Source organism: Numida meleagris, chromosome Z (assembly GCF_002078875.1).
Source record: "Numida meleagris isolate 19003 breed g44 Domestic line chromosome Z, NumMel1.0, whole genome shotgun sequence".
Lineage (NCBI taxonomy): Eukaryota > Metazoa > Chordata > Aves > Galliformes > Numididae > Numida > Numida meleagris.
Genome location: NC_034438.1, coordinates 24,115,260 through 24,132,749, shown reverse-complemented (window position 1 = coordinate 24,132,749; position 17,490 = coordinate 24,115,260). Strand labels below are relative to the sequence as shown.

The 17,490-nt window shown below is 36.9% G+C and overlaps 1 protein-coding gene across 1 annotated transcript in view; it reads left to right on the top strand.

Annotated features, from left to right (window-relative positions):
• Positions 1-17,490, top strand: part of SV2C (synaptic vesicle glycoprotein 2C) — a 100,465-nt gene that overhangs the window by 60,252 nt on the left and 22,723 nt on the right. The window contains exon 5 of the mRNA XM_021381448.1: positions 16,306-16,439. Coding sequence (XP_021237123.1) covers positions 16,306-16,439 — 134 coding nt within the window. The remainder of the gene's footprint in view (positions 1-16,305; positions 16,440-17,490) is intronic.

Genomic DNA, 17,490 nt, shown 5'->3' with positions numbered 1-17,490 from the left:
GCATAGTGCAGTGGGATCATGCTATGCTATGAGATCAGAAGGTCCTAATAATAACGCAATTGGAAATAAATGGGATTTTTTCATTTTGCAGAGTAAACAACTGTTAATACCTCAAGCCAGTTGTCTTTGATGTCCCTCATTCATTACTGATGCAGTGTTAATTACTTTTATAAGGCCTTAGCCCCTGAAACATTCTTTGCAGTTGTCTTTCTGAAATTTGCTATGGATATAGGGTGTGCTAATGATACACTTCCCCACATACTAGCCCCCACCTTCTGGTATTTAACAGTGGAGTGAGGAGACGATGACACCAAACATGAACAGATATTCGTGTGTGATCAGAGGCAGATATCAGTCAAATTCCAATTAAGCTAGGGTAGATTTCTCACTAAAAGACTACAAAATTACTTTCTAAATAATACAAAATCAAGGAAATATGAAACTATTTTCTAAGACTCTCAGTGCAAAAATCAGATGTAACTACTGAGACCATTTTATTTAGAGTGTTGTCTAAATTACATCACAGATCTTCAACTGAACTATTCATTGTCCATCAGCAGAAACTTTCTTCCTCTCATTGAGGACCAGCCACTTGTATTTGTAAAAGACAACATTCTTTAGAACCATTCATGGAACATGAATTTGGAGGAGAAAGAAATGAAATAAGAAATCTTAGAAACAAGTATTTCATTTCAGAACGTAAGATTTCTTGTCTAAATGTAACATCTCTTTCTAAGCGTAAGCAGGAAAATATTAGTATTTTCTAGAAGATTTTTCCATTGCATTTGCAAACAGACTCTAAGAGAAGCTAAAAAGTGTATTCCTACTATTGTCATTAGAAATTTTTTAAATTAAGAAAGCAAATTTTTGCAGAACACTTAATATGTATAAATAAATATTTATTACAGATATATGGTAAATGTCACTATAATAAGCGAATATATAAGTATATATATAATTATATGCATAATTATCTATAAGGATGTTTTATATTGCTTTTTTACAGTTACACAGAGCTTAAAAATGGAGACATAGAAGTGTTTGAAATAAAGACTCAATGCTAATTTGTGGAACACTATATTTAGGAGACTAACCATGATTTCTATTTTAAAAATGCTTAATAAACTCAAATATAGGTGCAGTGAAGTACTGACATCTACTATCAGATGCAGTTACAGGATCTCCACCACCGGGGGCTTCTATGGGCACGTAGGACCACTCTCTGCCTGGAAAGGTTACGTGCACATTGAACTCTCCATCCACGTGGCTGTACTGATTCTGAGAAGTCTTTTCATGGGCACAGGAGCTCCTAAGTAGCCTTTATTTCTATGTGCAATCGTGATGACAATCCACAAATATGTTTTGAGTAAATGGCTTGTTTTGCAGCCTGAATAACGTTTCTGTTTGTACCAGAAGACTGTTGAGCTGAAGCAGATCAATTTGCCTGAAGAAATTAACTTTATTGGCTTATTATTAAGATCTTATTTTCACCTTTTTGTTAGATGTCTCTAGAGTAGCTTCTGTAGTATTTCCTCTTGTCATGTTTGCTTTGTTCTTGTGTCACCCACTTGGAGATTAAAAAGGTAAACTCACCTTCAAAACTGTGATAAACGTCCCTTACGTATGAAACAATGAACAATACTGTAATAAGACAGGAAAGGATGTAAGTTGAGTTGGATGCAGCTGCAATGTGGATGGGAGACAGAGATCTAAAGGCTCAGTGTTCAAGTCAGAGCATGCTCAGCACCAGGTGGTGTTAATGGAGGAGTTAATCGCAGTTTGCAGCAGACTAAACTGAGGACACAATAGGCTAAAATTAGTGGCAATTAAGGAAAAAAAAATTTTAACTCTCTTCTTCTGTCTTTCTGTTGGGATTAAAGGTTTCTTACTGAAAAAGGACTGCAACAATATTGGGATAAAAAATCATATTCCAGTGTTGTGCAGTATTCATGTGTTCATAGGACATGATGAGTACCCAGGGAGCAATAAAAGCAGAGGATCTTAGTGACCATCCATCCTGCAGTGCTGATTAGCAGATCTCAATCCTTACGAAGGGCAGCAGCTGCAAGAATGGACATGCAGAGATTTCAGTCTAGCCTATTTAGGGGAGACAAGTGTCTCAAAATGAAGCTAAGATGTTGCGCTCTTCTGTAGTGATGATTATTCCAAACGAATGCCATGAAACAATAGTTAACCAATATTTAACTATTACATGATACATGCTTTAGATAATATAATAAATTATTCAGCATTATTTTTGTGGAAATTTAAAGGTTAGCAGTGGGCTGTTTTACAAAGACTAGAAGCCAGATTTTTTGCTAAGCAATTTTTATACCTTTTTTTTTTCTTTTTTTCCAAAAGTAATCTGTCTCAAATAATCTTTTGGATTCTTTTCTAATTATGAGTTCAGTACTATAGAGTTGTGGAGTCATAGAGTCATAGAATGGTTTGGGTTGGAAGGGACCTTTAAGACTGTCTAGTTCCAACCCCCCTGCTATAGGCAGGGACGCCTCCCACTAGAGCAGGTTGCTCAAAGCCCCATCCAGCCTGGCCTTGAATGCTTCCAGGGAGGGGGCATCCACAACCTCACTGGACAATGAACAAGTACAAAAATATCTTGATTAATATGAAAAAGTTTGAGTCTTAACTTCATTATTAACTGTCTGTAGAAAAGCTGTTATTTGCCATATTGAGATTGCACAGATTAATATCTGTAAAACATCCTTAGTTATAATTTGTCTGCTCAAATCTATACAATTCAAAGTGTCAAAGCTGATGGTGATGCTGTAAATAAGAGGCTGTTACTTAACAGATATTGATTCTTTTCGTGTATTTCATATAGCGCTTCCAAATTCCAAAATGCGCGTTAGAGGTGGGTCTAAGCCCCAGACAAAAAGCTCAATTTCTCTCATGCCTATTTCATCAGCTGCTCCCACCGTTTCCTCAGCAGCAAAATTCCCAAAAGCTTATTAATATGTTATAAATCATCATTTTGTCTTAGGCAAAGGATCACTGAGTTTCTTCTTCCACCTTTCCTTTGCTGTAGTGCCCAAAGGAGAATTTGATAATCTCCACTGCTGTGCATACATCCAATCAAAAAAACAGGATGCACTTACATGATTTATAATAAAAAGAGCCATGCTTGACTGATTTCATATTGCTGCATCACTGCAGTATCTATACCCAAAAGAACTCTGGGAAAAAAAAATATTCTGTTGTACCTACAGAGATGATTTACTGTGGTTGGTTGTGTGTCAACATCTGATAAACATAAACTGGAAATAGGAAGAACAGTTACGTTTGTTCAAAGTTGGAACATCTTGAAATAGGTTGCCATCACTAATTTAGTCATGCATGAGGGCCATCGATGATGTCTTTTCTAATCTTGCAGAAGGAAAAGAAGAGAAAGGCATGATTAGCTGCAAAGGGAGAAGGAATAAATAGCTCTTAAGACAAAAAGTAATGACCTGAAATTTTAGTCAAGGGGAGGTAGTATGGAAAACAAAAGCCACTTTCTAATCGTCTGTTAGTTAAATATCTGACTAAAACTCCTACGGAAGTAATAAAATATCAGTCACTGAAAGTCTTTAAAAAAAGATAAGATAAATATATTTTGTGAATATTGTAGAGGCAATGACTGATTCTGATTTGGAGCAAGTGGCTGCACTGGATGCCCCCTGCAAAGTCGCCTCCATCCCTGTTTTCAAAGAGCAATTAAATGAATATTGTTGGTCCAGAGAGTACTGGTGAAGGACAGAAAAAGGCAGGAAAAAGAAAGCAGAAACAAAACAAGGAGATAACTTCAGAACTTAGGAGAAATAACAGACAGTAAAAATAAATCTGTACTTCCTCCATACTTCTTAGTGCATTGTCATTAATTTTGTATCCTGTGGGCTGAAACTGTATCTATACTTTAAAAATCTAAGTTAATTAAAATGGGTACAAGATAGTTTTAATGTAAACTTGATTTATCAGCTCCTACTCTCCTTTTGAAAAAATGTTATGAAATAAGATTATGTTAAATGTGTATACTTAAAAAAAAAAAAAAACCTTCATCTTTAGAAACAAGGACGACAGAACACTGGTAGAATTTAGAACAGCTGCTTGTGCAAATCCAGCTAGGAAAGCAAAACAAATCGCTTTGTTTATCAGTTTGCTGTTTCCTGTGCCCTAATACAGAGTTTGATATGGTCACTTAGGTGTTCATATTTGCAAGCGTTAGAAACTTAAGTAGCTTTTAGAACATCTACTTACTGATCACTAAGGATGCTCATTAGTGATCTTCACATATAACCTTCTGCTGGGCTCCTTAGTTTGACTGTGAAGGAGAAAATTTGTTTATCTGCAGGTTCAGTAAGAAACTAACAAGATGTTTTGTGAGAAGTTACAAAGCCTTGTTTCCTAAGGGTTTCTGGCCATCACTAAGTGATTCTTATTGTTTCCTTTCTCTCTACTCCTCATTTATGAGAAATGACACAGAATCACAGGCTGGTTGAGGTTTACAGGGATTTCTGTGTCCATCTGGTGCAACTCCTGCTCAGATGGAGCCACAAAGAGCAGAGTACCAGGCCCCCATCCATGCAGCTTCTGAAGATCTCCGAATGGGTGACCTCACAGCCTCTAGGCAACCTGTGCAAGTGCTCCATCATCTACACAGCACAGATGTGGTTCCTGATGTTCACAGGGAACCTCCTGTGTTCCAGTTTGTGCTCACTGCCTCTTGCCCTTGCCATCACTGAAAAAAAGCCTGCCTCCATCTTCTTAGAACCCTGCTTTCAGATATTTACAGACATCCCCCGAGCTTCCTCTTCTCAAGGCTGAACAGTCCCAGCACTCTCAGCCTCTCATCACAGAAGAGATACTCCATTCCCTTCATCATCTTGGTGGCCCTACTCTCACCAGTAGTTCCATATCTCTCTTGTACTGAGGAGCCCAGAACTGGGACACAATAATTCAGGTCCCCCCAGTGCTGAGTAGAGCTGCAGCTTTCCATATCTTCTCCACTATAACAGCCTCTTTCTTGCTTCGCTGACCGCAGGAAGCCTTGGGGCTCAAGTCAGACTGGTGTTGGTGTCAGATCTAGTGGTGTGGCCACAGTGCAGTCCTAGCATGCAGGTTGAGTGACCAATAACTTCTCCTGTATTTTCCTCTCTGCACTGATGGGGTCTATCACTGCATCACATTTCATGTGGTTTTGGGGAATATGGTTGCCTTTGAGACTGTTTCTTCCTGTCAGATTTGATTGAAGTAAGTCAATGGTTTTTAACAATGTTGGTGGAGGAACTAACAGGTGAATAGACTAGTGCCATTAACATCGCTATCTAATGCCATAAACATCATTTTCCAAAGAAGCCATAGTAATAGTCAGTCATTGTTATAACAATAAAACAACAGATTCTTCTCAGCCTTATTTCTAATGAAAACTTATTTCACACAGTCAATTGGCCTTGATTATAAATTAAGAAAAATTGCTTGAAGTTAATTAACCTGCTTGAGAATTCTGGCCACTTGCCACCAGGAGTGCCTACAGTATCAGACATTATAATAGTTTTTTCACTTCCAGAAACAAATAAGGTGCTAACTCTGGTAAGATTTCTTCTTTGTTCTTTTTTTTTTTTTCCCCTCATCTCCTCTAGACTGATACTGACTGAAGTGAGAAGATTTCAAGATTTCTACCTCTTTCAGTTACTCTCATGCTCCTTGAGTCTGTATTACCTAATTTCCATTCTAGTGCAAGGTCTGTTTGTTTGGGGACATTAAATGTTTTGGTCCCCATCCTAGCTGTTACTTGAAGATAGTAGTGCCATTAAAAAAAAAAAAAAAAAAAAGGAGAAATCACAACTGTAAAGATGAAAATAATGCTGTTAGATTAATTGATTATGAGGGCTGCAGTGAAAGTAATGTCTCTTGTTTTATGATGTCAGCCCACAACGTCAGAGGCAGATGCTGGTATGGCAGTAGAGGTTGAACCTTCCCACCAGTATCCTGTTACATGCTGTTGTCATGTGGCAGATGGCAGCAGAGAGGCAGTCTCACAAAATGGCATCTAGCATGGAAGTGCATATGAAGTAAAGGTGTGTCACTGAATTCCTCCATGCGGAAAAAAATGGCACCCACTGACATTCACTGACACTGCCAGAATGTTTCTGGAGACCAAAAAGTGGATGTAAGTGCAGTGAAGTAGTGGGTGGTGTGTTTCAGCAGAGGCAACAGCAGGTCATCTTCACTGGTGCAGATTTTTACAAGTGTGGTATGCAAGCTTTTGTTCATTGCTGGTAAAAATGCATAGCTAATGGTGGTGACTATGTTGGAAAATAGTGTTTTGTAGCTGAGAATATGAAGTATCACATGGTGCTATTGTGCTCCTTTGTATCTGTTGTAATTTCCATAGAAATACATGGGAGGCATTACTTTCATGGTAACCTATGTATAATTCATTGTTTATTTAATCGTGGAATCATGGAAACACCAAGTTTGGAAGAAACCTCCAAGATCATCAAGTCCAACCCATATACTGTAGTTTCCTCGATCCTTTTCAAAATTACAAACACTTCAACTGCCTCTTGTGGGCAAAAATCCCCTCCTCACTTTGGACAAATAGGACAGATTGTAACTGGAAGTCATTACTACTGAATTTGTGAGGGCAAATAATATTTGTATTGAAAGTATCTGATCAGTGTTTGATTTTGGGTCCTTTGAAACATAGTGCATAGTAGGTCCAGAAAGATCCATGTATTCAATTGATCAAGTTATAAGATGTGAGCACATGCATTTGGTCACATCATTAAATTACATAAACTGACTACTTAGTCTAACTGTCTCTCTCTTAGTAATATGATATTGTTCCTTTTTTATTTGCTTGAAATTAAAATAAAAAAGATAATAAAAGATAAATAGCAAAATGGGAAATCAGACAATCACGGCACTAAAATGCTCATGGAAACAAACAAATAAACAAACAACACACAAAGATTTTTCATGCAATAACTTCCAAAACAAATAAAATATAATAAGGTTACATTTTGAAAGACCTTGAATTGTGTGGATGCTGTGTTATTACACTGCAACAGAATGCAGAAGATGAAAGGCACATCACTGGTAAATGATCCATCCTCTCCCTGTTCTTCAGAAAATGTTGCATCATTTCAATGATTGCTTTGTTTGTAAAAGTTAGACTAGATAAATAGGCCCCATTGTCTTTTCATGAACTGCAGTGTTTTATTGTGCCTTTTTTCTGACTGTCCTTCTTGATTAATTGGTTCTTTTTTCTTGTTCACCATGAGCCCATCGTTTAAATATTCCTGGTCCTGATGCACATAAATCACTGGAAGTCCCACACCAGGACGAGAGCACTTACATTTTCAATTAGCTTCCACACTTAACAGCTGTTACTAACAGTTGCTGCAACAACTTCTCACACCAAATGCTTAGCTTTATGACAGTTCTTACAACTCCACAGTAAAATAATTCCAAGGTTTGAATCACACTTTTTCTCTATGATTGCACATGCACACCAAGTATATATTTGAAACTGTTATGGTTTCACCCTCATTTTGTGAGCTCAGAGCTACAGGTAGGGTGTAGATGGCACCACAGAAAAGCACACAGACATTACTGAATGTGTTTTCCCTATTGGTAGGGGAAAGTCACTGTTCAGCAACAGTATAATCAGATTTTATCACAGACAAAAGTTTCAGACTACTTCACAGGGCATTGAGCAGTTTTACACTGTTAGATTTTATCATCTGTTGGTGATCTGCACTATTGGTACTCACTAGTACTGTCCAAACATATGGATTGAATTTCATACGTGATCCATTTATCAATACTAAGTAGGTGTGGTAAAATAAAGGAATGGAAAACACTAATGCAGAAATGTAGAGGTAGAAATCAACAGGAAATCAAAAGTGAGACCCTACAAATAAAATCTGAAAGCTCTTTCTAGTACCATTTGATTTCATGGGCTCAGGATGCATACTGACCACAGTATTCTTATGCTCCGACAGCAGCTTCTTGTAAATGTGCTCTCCCTGCTCTTCCGTTTAGCATCAGTTCAATCTGCTTGATCTGTGGTCTCTGGAAAGCATGACAGAGCCCTTTCTTCATAGACAGACAAGCCTCTAAGTTACAGGGGTGATTCAATGCTGAGATTGCCAAGGCTGTTCTCAGAGTTGTCTCTAGCAGATTTTACCTCTTTGTCTGTCCTGAGGGTTGTAAAGTGCTGTAAGTGAGCAGCTGCACACAGCCACACTGGAGCAAAGACTTTGCAGAATTACACGAGTGCATAAATCTCTCGGGCCACAAACTCAGTCAGCCAAGCAGCCAGATCAATTGTGTGCCACAGTGCTTGTGATGAGATTTCTGATGGTATCAGCATAATATTAACCCTTGCTGGCCTAAAATTCTGTTTTGTGTTTTGTTTTGGTTTTTTTTTTCTATTAGTTGTTTTTTTCATGTTGGTTGTTTTTTGTTGTTGTTTTTTGGTTTTTTTAGTATGTGGCTATTTAGACGATACGGGAGGGAAATCAACCTTTTAAAAGGATAGACAGTGAGAAGACAAGGGAGAACGGTTTTAAACTAAAGGAAGGGAGATTTAGATTAGATGTCAGGGGGAAGTTTTTCCCTGAGAGGGTGGCAAGGCACTGGTACAGGCTGCCCAGAGAGGTTGTGGATGCCCCATCCCTAGAGGTGTTTAAGGCCAGACTGGATGGGGCCCTGGGCAATTTGATCTAGTACTTGATCTAGCGCTTGGCAACCCTGCCTATGGCAGGGGAGTTGGATTTTATTGATCCTTGAGGTCTCTTCAAACCCAAGCCACTCGATGATTCTCTGACAGCCTTTTCAGTTTCTCAGTCTTCATGCTGCTTGGTTCTATAATGTAAATTCAGCAAAACCACTGAATATATCTTACTCATACTGGAAAAAATATAATTTTTATGCTCACTTTTTATCTGGTTGTTAAGCTAATTCTTAGATCTTTATTTAATTTAGTTTTCTTTCCAGATGCTGTCTGCTACTGTGGTTTTCAACAATGGGCAATTCACAGTTTGTTTCTAGGCTATATGCCTAAGACAAATAATCCTACTATTCACAGATCTGAGTTAGCACTGTAGCTATCTTCCCTTTCCTTTCCCCATGGTTTGAACAGGACACTGAGAAGACTGCAAAAGCTAAGAGTATGTATTAAAGAATCTTAGAAGAGGATACCATTTGAGTCTTACTATCTCTCCTTACAAGTATGTAGATCTACATCAAATCTTTAACTGAAAGAACTTTTTCCAAAGCCAATTCAGATGCAGAAATTTGACAAAAAGCAACCATTTATAGGAAAATTCAGCACTTCAGCTTTTGATGACACATCGCGGCTCTTTTCATGCTTTGTGTCTGAACAGAGGGCAAAGTTTGACCTGTGTCAATCTACATTAGTTTCCATTACTTTCAAGCTCTTTTCTCTGAATGAGGGGTATGAGTTCATGTAACACCACACACATTATAGCCTAGAAGATATATATTTGCTTAATAATTTCAATAGCAAGATAGTATTTCTCATTTTAAATTTCAGAAATATGCAATTAGTGTATGTTTTAAGAGAATTAGCACTGATTTGTGTTTTATATAAAATCTCATTGCTTAATTTGAGCAAAAAAAGTAGTTTCTCCATGTCTGTAAAGTGTACCAGCATCCTCTTGTTTTCAGATTTTTCTCAGTCATATATTAAGTACAGAAGATGCAACGCTGATTCTGGAAATGTCATAAGCTTCCTCTTGTGAAAGCTCTTCTACACTTGTGCCTAAAGACTAATTAGTCTTTTGAATAGCCTAGTGAAGGGCAGAATACAGAGTGAACATGTAGAAAATTTATAATCAGTTTAATTTGAAAGTGCTTTCTCTCTGGTTTGCATAAATTTCCTTCTGCCCCATACAACTTCATAAAACATGAACTGCACATGAGCATTCTTCTCTTATGCAGTTTTTTTAGTTAGCCCAGTTTCTAGTATAGGAATAACGTATTTTGCTGATGTCAAGATCCAGACGTTCCATTCCCATTAGGCTTCAGTCATTAGACAACAGGCTACTTCAAGTCTCTGCATCTTTTCATTTTTCTCTGGATAGAAAGGCAAGTGAGGTTCTGCATCTCCTGATCATAAATGGACCACTGATTAAGTATCTTTTGCCACCTTAGCATCTGCCAAAATCAGACAGATGGCATGCCCAGGCTTTTGGGTATCTGCACTATGTCTGCATTTCCCTTAATAGGAGTTGTAACTTAACTCTTTAACATCATATCCCGCCATCATCTCTGCCATTTCAGAGTTGAATTTCTTGCCTGTATTGGCTCTTGTGAGTCACAGCACCTTAATCCACCTGGGCCAAGGGATTATTGCAGTCTGCATTCCCAATGACTTAGCAACTTCCCCCTGACCTTTCTTCTCTTCCCATCCACCTGACCCCATCCCGGCATTGTTATGTATTCTAATAAGAACTATTTTTATGGGTTTTGTATCAAGCTTATCACAGCTATGTTTGCATTTCCATGGCAAGGAAACAGAAACATATTCTGTTCATAGTTCTAGATTCTGCACAGACTATTTATGTGATTTTAAGTGAAAGGCTGACATATCACAACTAAACTTCAGTGAACTTTAGGCATGTATCTCATTTTTGTGTGAAAACACTAACTTTCTGCTCAGAGAAGAGTAATAGACTAAGCAGCACTAGAACAGGTATTAAAATCATTTAAAAATGAAGTTACTGATATCACTATTTAGAACTTCTGAAGCTAGAGGCCTACAGCACCATGCACTGGATAGAGAACTTGTTTCTGATGTTATTAGAGAGCAGATGATTTTCTAGGTGAGGTCAGCACTGCTTGCAGCTGACCTAGTGCTTATCTAAATGGCAGATAATGTAACTAAAGAGATTGGAGGCCTGATAACCTCAGGTCTGCAGATGCCAGTGCAGCCAAATGATGAGTGTCAGGAGCTGACAACTGCCTGCTCTGTGGAAGAAGGAATGTGTATTTAAAACACGCCTCGTTCCTTTTAATCAAGGTTTCAACTGTCAGCAGACCAAGTCTGGGTTTAATATATGATAAAATACATCCATTTAACAACATTACTTTCTTCTTTCATTGAACTGTCGATCCATATGTCTGTAAGGGACTAATAGCATTAGCTTGAGAGACAGACAGATGTGAATGAGAATTATAGTCTTTTAGATGCAGCTCTGTCAAGGTAACTCAATCATGGCCTGACACACTTTGGTTATTTTATTTCCTGAATTCTTCTGCAAGAATTATCTGCTGAGTCAGTGGTTTAGAGAAGATCTATCTATAGAGGCTAAAAATATCACTGCATTTCCTGTGTGATATTAATAATCTAATCACATGAAAGACAAGAGTTCTATTTTGTGGTGCTGGAATTTCACATCAATACAATTAAATAATTATGAAAACAGTATTTCTGCTTTTGTTAGAGACTGTATATTTCACTCAGGCCTGTGAAAGCATCTAGAAGATTCATCAGCTATGTCATTTAGATGAACTCACTTTTTTTTCAGTTTCAGCAATATTTTGCCATTTTTCCAATCAGTACCACTAAAATATTTGAGTTCAAATTCTGGATGTCACTCATAACTAAGTTTAGCAGTATCAGGACAGACTAAATGTAAGTTCAACGAAAAGAGTATTTCAGTTCTGCCAAATGTAGAAATTCCAGTCTTCTTGTAAGTTTGATTTAGCTTAGATGTTGAAAATGCTCAGTAAATAAACAAACAAACATAATAAGCATTTGTGCATTTTTAATTGATTACTGTGTTATGTGCAGTAACAGTGCCGCCAAGTGGCACTTCAGATCAATCACACATCTATTGGAAATGTTTCAAATTTTAAAAATATTAAAATTGGGGCTATATGACATGGTTGTGGCCAATAAGTGTATGTTAAAACAGAAATAATCAGTAAAATTGCTATGTTCATTTAGGCTCTCTTTGCCCATAGAAGTATAATTGGAAGAAGCTTTACAACTTTGTTCCTCTGGCATTTAGAAACCTCCTTTCTAGACAGTATTTATACAGTCTGTAAGCACACTTCTTTTTTTCATTGCTCGCATTGCACTTTAAGGATTAACCTTTAAGGATTTGCTGAGCTATCAAGTTCCCTTTCAGTCCTCATTTTGGAAAGTTAAGTAGACTGTGACCACTATTCTGCTCTCATTAGGTACAGTACATCATCACCTAACTGCTGCAAAAGACTACATGTGACCTGGAAGACAATACTAGCAATGTAAATTGAAAAAATTCAGCATAATATGGGCAGGTTTATTTCTATGTTTATTCAGAAAATCTATGACAGAAATATTTCTTTCCTTTGGAGCAAGAACTTACAATATTCTTTTAATTATTAATATTATGAAGCAGATGAAATACTGTTAGGGGAAAGGTTTTGTTGACATTCAACTTTGCACATGAACCAGTGACTGTAATTTGTACAGCTTGTACATTTTGCTTTTGCTCTGCTGCATGCTGCTGTGGCTCTGTAATCAGTAATTGCCATGTCTGTGATTCACTCGATCCCTTTCAGTAACCAGTACAGTGAGAACACAATATTCAGCAAGAAGGCTGGTGCAGTGGCTTCATATTTTATCACTGCAGATTTTACATTGCTCTACAGTAAATAGTTCCCAAGATGCATTTGGGCCAAGAGTTTCAGCAGTTCATAAAATATTGGAACTTGGCACTATTTTCAAGATTAATGGCCATGGAATACAGCATAGCCAGTGAGCAAAGGTGAAGCTGAGCTCCGGGCTGCTGTGCAGAGCTCTGAATGCAGCTGAGTGGAGCTCCTCCATCTTTGTTATTCTATCTTGAATCAGGGAAGGAGAAAGCAAACTGAATTAGAGCCAAGAACTCACTTCCTTTTTATTTCAAGACTCATAGACAGTGGTTACGAAAGCCACTTTGAGAACTGAATTCAGGATTACTCTAATGGCTCCATTTTCCATATTAGCTCATGACCCCAGATAATGGAATGGTCAACATAAGAATAAATCTGCACTTGCTCTGCATTTAAAATACGTTTGTTCTGCTCTTCTACCAGGTGGTGGAGGAATAGGTAGGAGGACAGGTTCAAGATAGCTGCATTGCAGCACTTTTTCTACCAATTCTTGTAATTCTCACATTCACTGTTATCATTAATTCTGCAGACACAAGAAATCATGACATTAACTGCAGCATCTCATACAAAGAGAAAAAGATGTAATAAGATCAACAGAAACTATGATGAGCATTTCACTTAACAGGCTCTCAGACATTTTGAAGAGTAAAAATATGTTTCGCAAATGGTGAAGATGATAGCAGCATGCACGGTGCAGTTATTGTTTTTAATTAAAGGCCATGTGGCTCACTTACACTAATAAATCACACCTTAAAATAAATTATTACTGTCTGTCTGGCTACAGAGATATTGCTGTTGTTCTACAACATGTATAAAACCAGCTTAAATTTTTTTAACATGGAAATACTATTAAGGAAGTTAAATCTCTCAAAATATAAACCAGAGTGGTAAAAAGCAGACAGGGTAAATATAGTACTGTCTGAGAGTATTGTGAGGTGGTTTAAATGATAAGATACAGTATTTTTACTGTGTTGTTCTAAGAGATGAAAGCCCCACTTCTGTTGTCTCCTGTCTAGCAGTTGCACTGCTTCCTGACTGGTCTGACTGAATATTAATGAAACCAAAGGAAATAGTTCTGCAAGTTTTATACCAGAGGGTTTTTTATTATAGCTTAACATATATAATTAATATAATTCTAAAGATTATAATAGAAAGTGTACAAAATACACACCCCAGTACATGATTTCTAATTGCCTTATCAACTCACTCTAAACCTTCTTTTATTTTTTTCCTTCCTTTCCAAATATGGATAAAAAGTATCAGCATATCATCTAAGCTATGAAATACTCAGGGTTGAAAGTTGGTATTTTTCAAATGTCAGTAAAAGAAAATTTTTAATACACTTTTTACTCCTTTTTCTGGTTTTCTTTTTGTTTTAATCTTGATTTTTTCATTTGACATTCTATTTTTGAATAAAATTTAACATGAAATTTAACTTGAAATTTTAGACATCTTATTTTTGTTGGAGGGAACTTTGGAGGAGGAAAGTATGTCTATCTGGAACCTTCCTTACAAAAAAAGTGAAATGGCAGTCAAAGGTCATCATCAATATTGTCCCTGATCTTACTTCTGTCTTCTGGGGCTGATAACACTTCTGAAACTCAGAAAATTTGTAGTGAATGAGAAAAAAACAGGTTCCCAAGTCTAGAGCTCAGTTTCATAGAGCTGTTGATAAAGGGTGACGATACACCATGGGTACAAGTACTTTAATTAGAGAACAGATCTTTTTCTAACAATGAATTTATGATCCAGAACATGAGATCTTTAAATTCCAAAATATACTGTATGCATTACAAATTAATACTTCATTTAAATAAATATTTAATAAGACATTTGGTACTATGCTGTACCAGTTGTTTACTGTTATCCAGTCAGGTTTAATTTACTGTGTACTTCATCCAGAAAAAATCAGTTAGCAAAGAGATATATCAGATAAATCTAGCATTAAGACTTTCATTAGCCAGAATTCCATTTTCTTCTGGTAGCCATTTCAATCACTGTTGTTATTCTTATCTTCCACTCTACTTTTAATAAGCTTTCCTTCAATATTTTGCCTGAAATATTCTACTGTATTGAAGCCAGTCTGAAGATAATTACCTAAATCATACTTTTATCTTTCTTAAGATAAATTTTTTGATTTCTTAAAATTCTATGATTTCAATAGTCCAATTCATACAATTGGATATTTTTTTAAAAAGCTGAACTAACAACCCTGAAGTTTCACATGAGTTTTTTGTAGTATTTCTTTTCACTTTCTTCTCTGTATATTATAACAGTAGCTTCTACCTCCTCTTAGTAGTCCACACTCAAATATATTTCAAGATCTATTTTTCAGATGAGGAAATGTTTTCTCATGTCATCTTTTTTTTCTTAAACTCTCTATATAATTACAAATTCTTTGCTTCTGTGTTAAGTTTGTTGATGTCAGGTAGAAGTTTAAATACTAATTTATTATTTTTTTCCTTTACATCCAGTTAAGAGGTGGAGGGTGTTTTACTTTCAGCAGAGTTGAAGGAATTGTATAGTGCTCTTGAAAAATATTGAAGTAGAAATTAGGCGATAAAAAATGTCTTATATGTTGCACTATATTACATTGTGTGACAGTAAGAGTGTTGAAATTAACTCTTTGTAGAGAATAGCTACTGAAAAGGATACAGTTGCAAACCTTAAAATTTTACTTCTTGTATCTTGTTTTGCAAGGTTTTACAACTATTTCCACAATATTCATTTTTATAAAGTAGCACAGTAAGTACCCCAATAAAAGCAGCTCTAAAAACTCCTGATCATCTATACTGATCATCTACACCTAAAGGAACCAGTGACCTCAATCATACATACAACTCAAGGAATGGAGACGTTAATTCAGAAATACATTCACAAATAATAATAATAATAATAATAATAATAATGAAAATAACTTAAAAAAAGAAATTAGGTGTAACTGTATGCCAGTATTTCAGTGCTGAATTAGTGCTGAGTTACAAGATACTAATTTGAAGAAGGTCCAAGAGCATAAATTTTATGAACAATTTACTCTGGTTTTAGAGTTTCTGTTTCTAGCAGCCTAAAAGCATACTGCTGTAGATTTTTCTGCATTGTTTCTTGAATACTTTTCACACATTTCTACTATTTCTTCTTTTTTTATTGATTCCTAATGATTTCCTATGAGAATTCAGTGCCCAATATTCATTAACATTTAAAATAGCTTCGAAGAGGAAGATTTGAATTAAAACCTCTTTAGGTTTTAATTTTGACAGTGAAAGAGAATAATTTTTTTAAGGTTTCTCATTTAACAGACACACTGATGCAACGTTCAGTTACAAAAATCAATAAAATATATCTTCTTAATGTTTTTAAGAGGTTTTTAATTCTCTCTTCTTCCAGAATTCAAGCAAGACTACATGTCTGTATATTAAGTCTTATGTATGATCATGGTATCCCTTCTTCAGTACCGTAACTACTTTCATACAGGTTTTGCCAAGAAAATTAACGTAGACTTCCTCATTCTCATTCTGCATAGTATGGACATTTTCCACGCTCACATGCAAAAGATTGAAATTCAAAGTGTAAGATTACTTGTGAAATCATTTATTTTTGTGAAAAAAGAATATTCTTGAATTTCTTCTTTCATAGGATGGAGTTTCAGCATGGGATCCGCTTATCAGTTTCACAGTTGGCGAGTGTTTGTGATTGTCTGTGCACTGCCCTGCGTCTCTTCTGTGGTAGCCCTCACCTTTATGCCAGAGAGTCCACGATTCTTGTTGGAGGTACAACTTTCAACATGTTTTTTGGGTTTCAATCAAAACTATTTCTGTGTTTACATTTGGCAAGAAACATCAAAGATAACAAAAAAGGCCTCTTTAATTATATCAGTAGCAAAAGGAAGACTAGGGAAAACATGGGCCTGCTGCTGAATGAGGTGCCCCACTAATGGAGGACACTGAGAAGGCTGAGTTACTGAGTGCCTTCTTTGCTTCAGCCTTTACTGTTAAGACTGCCTAGCAGGAATCTCAGAACCCTGGAGATGAGAGGGAGAGTCTGAGGAAAGGATGAATTCCCCTTGGTCTAGGAGAATCTGGTTAGAGATTGTCTAGGCAAACTCAATGCACACAAATCCATGGGCCTCAATGAGATGCAACCATGAGTGCTGAGTGCTGTTTACCAAACCACTGTCTAGCACGTATGATAGCTCATGGAGAATGAGAGAGGTGCTTGAAGACTGGAAGAAAGCCAGTGTCACTCCAGTCTTCAAAAAGGGCAAGAAGGAGGAGCTGGAAAGCTACAGGCCAGTCAGCCTCACCTCTCTCCCTGGGAAAGTGCTGGAACAACTTCTTCTGGGTGTCACCTCCAAGTAAGTGGAAGAAAAGGATGTTATCAGAAGTAGTTGTCATGGATTCACCAAGGGAAAATCATGCTTGACCAATCTGATAGCTTTCTATGAAGTCACGAGTGGCTCTTCCTTCAAGGAGAGCAGTGGATGTTGTTTACCTTGACTTCAGCAAGGCTTTTAACGCTGCCTTCCATAATATCCTTGTACATAAGTTTAGAAAGTGCGGGACAGGTAAGTGGATAGTGAGATGGACTGAAAACTGCTTGACTGGCAGGGCTCAGAGGAATGTGATTAGTGGCACACTGTCTAGTTGAAGGCCTGTAGCTAGCAGTGTTCCTCAGGGGTTGGTACTGGCTCTGGTCTTGTGTAACATCTTATCAGTGACATGGATGAAGGGGTAGTGTGCACCCACAGCAAGTTTGCTGATGATGCAAAGAAATGAGGAGTGGCTGACACACCAGAAGGCTCTGCTGCCAGTCAGTGAGATC